Source organism: Buceros rhinoceros, unplaced genomic scaffold (assembly GCF_000710305.1).
Source record: "Buceros rhinoceros silvestris isolate BGI_N320 unplaced genomic scaffold, ASM71030v1 scaffold23591, whole genome shotgun sequence".
Taxonomy (NCBI): domain Eukaryota; kingdom Metazoa; phylum Chordata; class Aves; order Bucerotiformes; family Bucerotidae; genus Buceros; species Buceros rhinoceros.
Genome location: NW_010395151.1, coordinates 5528 through 11367, shown reverse-complemented (window position 1 = coordinate 11367; position 5840 = coordinate 5528). Strand labels below are relative to the sequence as shown.

At 45.8% G+C, this 5840-nt stretch overlaps 1 protein-coding gene across 1 annotated transcript in view; it reads left to right on the top strand.

Moving 5' to 3' along the window:
• Positions 1–1056: 1056 nt before the first annotated feature.
• Positions 1057–5840, top strand: part of CCDC47 (coiled-coil domain containing 47) — an 8997-nt gene continuing 4213 nt past the window's right edge. Inside the window, exons 1-6 of the mRNA XM_010145465.1 lie at positions 1057–1321; positions 1451–1558; positions 2909–3083; positions 3395–3516; positions 4156–4221; positions 5094–5195. Coding sequence (XP_010143767.1) covers positions 1061–1321; positions 1451–1558; positions 2909–3083; positions 3395–3516; positions 4156–4221; positions 5094–5195 — 834 coding nt within the window. The 5' untranslated portion in view covers positions 1057–1060. The remainder of the gene's footprint in view (positions 1322–1450; positions 1559–2908; positions 3084–3394; positions 3517–4155; positions 4222–5093; positions 5196–5840) is intronic.

The following is a 5840-nucleotide window of genomic DNA, read 5'->3' as shown; positions in this document are numbered from 1 at the left end:
TTATGAACGTGTTTGTTCAGGTTTTCGCTAGAAAGAACCTTTTGGCAGAGGCGTTTATCTTAGCCGTCCTTGTCGCTCGTTGCAGCAGGTTCCCTGCGTGTGGCACTTGGAGGAGTGCTGCTCTAATTTAGGAACACATCGCTTCTATTTCCAGTTTTGAAGAGAACGATCTCATTAACATTCAAGTCCCCACTCGGGTCTGGTTGTGGGAGGCAGTAAAATGAATCTCGCTGCTGAGCGTGGTGCAACGTCTGTGAAATGCAGCTGTAGGGTCAGTGCTGCCTCTTCAAGCTCTAAGGTGGGACCCCGGTGAGGATCACCGCAGTCCGAGTGGGAGCTGGGACTGGTTTCGAGCAGAAAAGACCTGAAAGCAAAAAAGGGGCGAATTGTCAAACTCTCTGCAGGCTTCTGGCAGGTGTGGAGAGAGAGCTCTGGTCTCTCGAGCCCCAGTTTGTTCTTGTTTTGGGGACCAGTGCAATATCCATCCTCTTCCTGCTGTTCCTGGTGGAGCTCACCACAGATGGTCTCTCCCTGAGCAGGAACGCTGCTGAGATGCTGGGGACCGATTCTGAGTGCGCAGCCTAGAAAATCCCAGTGGAGCGCTTCTAACCGGGCAGAGGCCGTCAGAGCGTTGCTGTTTGCTGTGAAGAAATTAAGTGCGTGTTAAGGCTGGGTGCTGCAGTTACCCACTCATTGGTCGGACGGTGTCTTATGGCTAATTAATAACAGCCGTAGGCTCCGTGTGTGGTCTCTGAAGTGAGCTGCCCACGCTGACGGGCTGAGATGCTGTTGGAGAGTCAGTTTTCTAGCGGAATATCTGCTCTTCCAGAACTTGCTCATCGGAACAGCTTCGCCAGATGTGAACTTGCCTCAGCTGCTCCTGCTACAAGCAGAGGCGTTTAGAGCCCTCGGGCAGGGGTTTATTTCTCTCTCTGGCCTGACCCTGATAGTGTTTTTAAATTGTTTGTGTAAGTCAGGCATTACCAGAGGTGTGATGTATCAGAACCGAGAAGGACTTTTTTGCAATGTTTGATTTATTATTTATTTTCTTTCAGTAAAAATGAAGAGTTTATATATTTTTATTGCTGTGCTCTTCATCCCGTGGAGTTTTTCTTTGGCAAAGTATGATGAATTTGAGGATGGAGATGACATTATGGAATATGATGATAATGACTTTGCTGAATTTGAAGATGTTAGTGAAGATGCGGTCACAGAGTCCCCTCAGAAGGTCATCACTACAGAGGATGATGAAGAAGAAGCCACTGTAGAGCTTGAAGGTCAGGATGAGAATCAGGAAGACTTTGATGATGCAGATGCGCAGGTAATGCCTCTTCTCCGTCCTTTGTGTGTTTCCTAATAATATCTCTACACCTTTCTTTCTCACCTTATCTTTATGGATTTTGCTTACTGGGCTTTGGATTTTCATGCTGTTTGTGCTCCTGTCCTTTAGGAAGGTGATACTGAGAGTGAACCCTATGATGATGAGGAGTTCGAAGGCTATGAAGAGAAACCGGATGCGTCTCATAGCAAAAATAAGGACCCCATAACAATAGTTAATGTAGGTATAAATGTCCATCCACTTCCTGTTTGGTGTTTCACCACTTCTGTTTTTAAGGAGTGTGCCAGAAATGTCACTGGTGTGCACGTAAGAGAGAATCTGTCCTAAAGAATTTGCTGCTTGAGTTAACAAGACACAGTGTGGAAAGGGGAAGAAGTCTGGAGACGAAGGCCTGAAATAATGCAGCAGGATGGCAGCAGAACATGATCTGGGTGTGCCAGCTCCCAGTTCCAAGCTCTCTGCGTTGGTTTATGCTACTTTAAATAGCACCTTGTGAAGCAGAACTTCCAGAGCAGGTGCCTGTGGTCTGTTGGTCTCTATTTTAACTCTGTTAGAACTGCCATCCATGGGTCAGTGCTGTATTCTGTATTTAAACTAAGAACTGTAATTGGAATATAGATCAGGAAATTCTTCATTAAAACAGACCTTTTGAAGCATAGCTTTGGCCGCAGCACTGTGTGACTTGGCTTCTTTCACCCGTATGACTATGGGGGAGAAGCGGAGGAGCCAGAGCGATGACCTTCACTTAATCCAGAGAAAAACCTCTGGGTGCTTTGTCAACTCGGGACGAGGTGGCGGCAGTGGTGATACACTTCCAATAAACAGAGTGTATTTTTAGCTCGTCTGTGGCTAAAGTTTCAGATTAGGAATTGACGACTCCAATGGTTTTTGAAGCTGTTCTCTCTGTGCACACTGCATCATGCTCCTGTTGCCTCCCAAGAGAGTCTTCTGCAGAATGATTAGGTGCTTGAGGCCTGTGTCTGTGTTTATCCCCAAGATCTCTTTTTAAGTATTAAAAACTCGGCAGTGAAAAAGATGGTTCGGGCACTGTGACAACTGAAGGGTGATACAGTGATAGCAGAATTATTCTCTGAAGGTGGCACGGTCAGGCAGTCTTCCCTGCTCCCCCTCGCAGCCTGTAGCTCTTGGTGGCATCCTGAAAATGCTCCTGGACACGATGGGATGTTACTTCAGATTTCACCTGAAGTTACGTGATGATGAGAGAATGCTGTGATGGGCAAGGCGTCCAGCTCAGATAATCCATGGGTTGAAATGCTGGGCTGCAGATAGTGAGGGACTCATGCACAGGGTGCCTTGGAGGAGAGAGGTGTTTGGTTTGTATTAGCCAGGTACTTTGGGAACGCTGTTACCGGTCATTTTCCATACGGCTACTGTGTCCCTGTGGAGCCAAATGCACTACACAGGCTCAGCTCTGGCTGTCACCTTTGTGAAGCTTAGTGCTGTGTTGGGAATGAGGCTTCTCCAGCACACTGCGTTTTCCCAGTTGTTTGTGTACACGGAATCTGCTCACTGGATATGTAAGAGACAGTCTCTGTTCACTCCCCACAGGTCCCTGCTCACCTTCAAAACAGCTGGGAGAGTTATTACATGGAGATCCTGATGGTAACGGGTCTTCTTGCTTACATCATGAACTACATCATTGGGAAGAACAAGAACAACCGTCTGGCTCATGCATGGTTCAATACTCACAGGGAGCTGCTAGAAAGTAACTTTGCTCTTGTTGGTGAGTTCCACAGTGACTAGGATCCATTTTTAGTTTATCTGAATAAAGCTGGTTTTAGACGGGCATGTAGGCCATGGAGAAGAGTAGCCTTTTCTAGGCAGATGCGCGACAGCCCTAATGACAGCTCGATATGTAGACAAACGACGTACCAGTCCTCCAGCACTGAAATTGTGTTAAGGTGGTGTACCAGAAACATCACAGTGACATGGAGTTAATCCAGCAACAACTGAGCTTTAAGCCTACTGATGAACTTCAGTGTTTGAAGCTGTGATTTTTAGACAGCAGTTCTTTTTTGCTGTTACTTTCTTCAGGGGACGATGGCACTAATAAAGAAGCTACGAGCACTGGGAAACTAAATCAGGAAAATGAACACATCTATAACTTGTGGTGCTCCGGAAGGGTGTGCTGTGAAGGAATGCTCATCCAGCTCAAGGTAAGGATGAGTGCGTTCGTAGCACTGTTTACCTGTCACCAGCTCTCAGGTTCTAGAGGCTTTTCCATTCCAGTGTGAGCAATAAGGAGTCCCCGCTGCGCTCTTTGGCTCATGTTCAGATACAGGGTTCTGAATATGCGCTCCTGAGGGGAAGACTGGTCAGACTAAAGATCTGTGCTGGCCTCTGTTCTGCCCACCCAAGTGGGTAAGAGTGAATGCCTACAGAAGGAGTCCAGAAACCAGAAGCATCGTGTAAATGGGTAACTGGAGGCTGTACAGCCCAGCTGCCACTTAGAGGGACATTAGTGTGTTAGAGGAACAGACCAACAGGAATTCAGGGAAAGTTCTGCACCTGGGATGGACCAGCACCACATGGTGGTTCTGCTCTAACCTTAGGCAACAAGGCCCTGACAAACTCATCTAGTGCAGAAAGCAGTCCAGCTTTCAAGCAGCACAGGGGACTTCCACAGGGCCCTTCAAAGTTCAATTATCCTATGTAAAACACTACTTAAAACTGTCCTGTTTTTCCTTGAGCCCCACTGCTCTCTGCCAGCGATGTGCCACAGAGCGTATTCGGGTCTATGCTCCAAGTATATTCAGCTCTCTCCTGCTGTCCTTACTGTAAACTTGTCTTTTTAGTTTCTCAAGAGACAAGACCTCCTGAACGTTCTTGCGCGCATGATGAGGCCAGCTTCTGACCAAGTGGTATGTACTCAGCCCTCTAGATTAGCTGTGGTAAATTGCTGCGTTCCTTTGGTTCTGCTCTGCTGCTTTTGATTGCTCTTAGTGCATGCAAGTGAACTGCTAAGTGTCTGCCTATAGTATCCCGTATCTTCCAGTTCAGTAACTGTCAAAACAATCTCAAAGAATCATTCACCTGTGAAATGCAAACATGACTGGAAATCGTTGTATCTCTGGGTTTTATTGTTTGAGTGGTTTTGTGAACAGTCTCACCACGCTTCAAGATCTCATCTTGATAAAAAGTGGGTTTGTGATCTGAAATAATGATTGTTCTTCCATCTGTTCTGTCTGCCTGAACAGAGCTGCCTAATGCATATGCTGGCCTGGATATTACATCCTGTAATGATATTTTTTGACTCTCCCCTTGCCTGTGGAGACAAGGGTAATCTCTTAACGGGATAAATGCCAGGAGGGGTTACATTTGGAAGAACAGTGGCTGTGTGCACTATGAATACTTTCTCTGTGTGTCTATAATTATACTTAATCTATTAAAACCACTTAATTTAGGTGTGGGCAGTTGCTCATAGGCAATGGATACCTGCACAGTCTTACAACTCCGCTGTTCCAGTCACTGTCATTACACTGTAGCATTAAACCAGAATACTGAACTGAGTACTCAATGTAATTAAAAAGTTTCCTTTACCTTAACACACACTGGGAAGCTTTAAGTCCTTTAAACAACCTTTGTCTTAGCCGAGTTGGTGTTCCTATGAATCAAAGTGTCAGACAAACACTGAAGTCGAGGCAGACAGACAGAGGTCTCTGTGGGGCTGGTAGTCTGAAGGCAGAGTACATCGTGTAAATCTGATCAGGGCTAAGAACATTCTGTCTCACAGCAAATAAAAGTAACAATGAACGATGAAGATATGGACACCTACGTGTTTGCTGTTGGAACGAGAAAAGCTCTGGTGCGGCTTCAGAAAGAGATGCAGGACCTGGTATGTATGTTCGCATCGGGAATGCTAACGTGATAGGTAACAGCATGTAAGAACCTCGGATCTGTAGATTGCTTATTTTCTTGGGAACAGCTGAAAATTGGGCCTGACCTGTTGTAATTAGTGTGGGGACAAAAATCATTTTCATCTAATGGGTGCAAGTCAAATGCCATCGGACATCTAAGTGCCAGCCTGCTGCTGTCAGAACTGTGGGAAATGAGGCGAGCAAGAGCCACTTTCATCTTCCTTTTGGCATAAAGTTCATTAGGAGGAGGCTGAAGTATATTGTCAGGATACACGAGTGTCACTTCACCTCATTTAATTGGCACAAAGGACTTTTTCAAGGTTTGAAAAGTAAACTTCAGTGATATGTGATGTGGAAAGTTCAGGTCTAAGTCCTCTGCTTTTATGTGATCCGAAATTAAAACTTTCTGTATGTTCAAGCCCTGAAGCTGGGACAGAATCAAGTGGTAACACTTGTGGCTTTGCAAATCTTTTCTCTCATCGCTTGTCTCCAGTAACAGCGCTGAAGTGGGGTTGGTGGGATGGCAGTTGCTTGTGTTCTGTTGTCAAACAGCATAAGCAAAATGCCTTCATCCACTCTGAGCATTCAGCATGGATGAGCTGGAATTGTTTTATTTCTTTCCC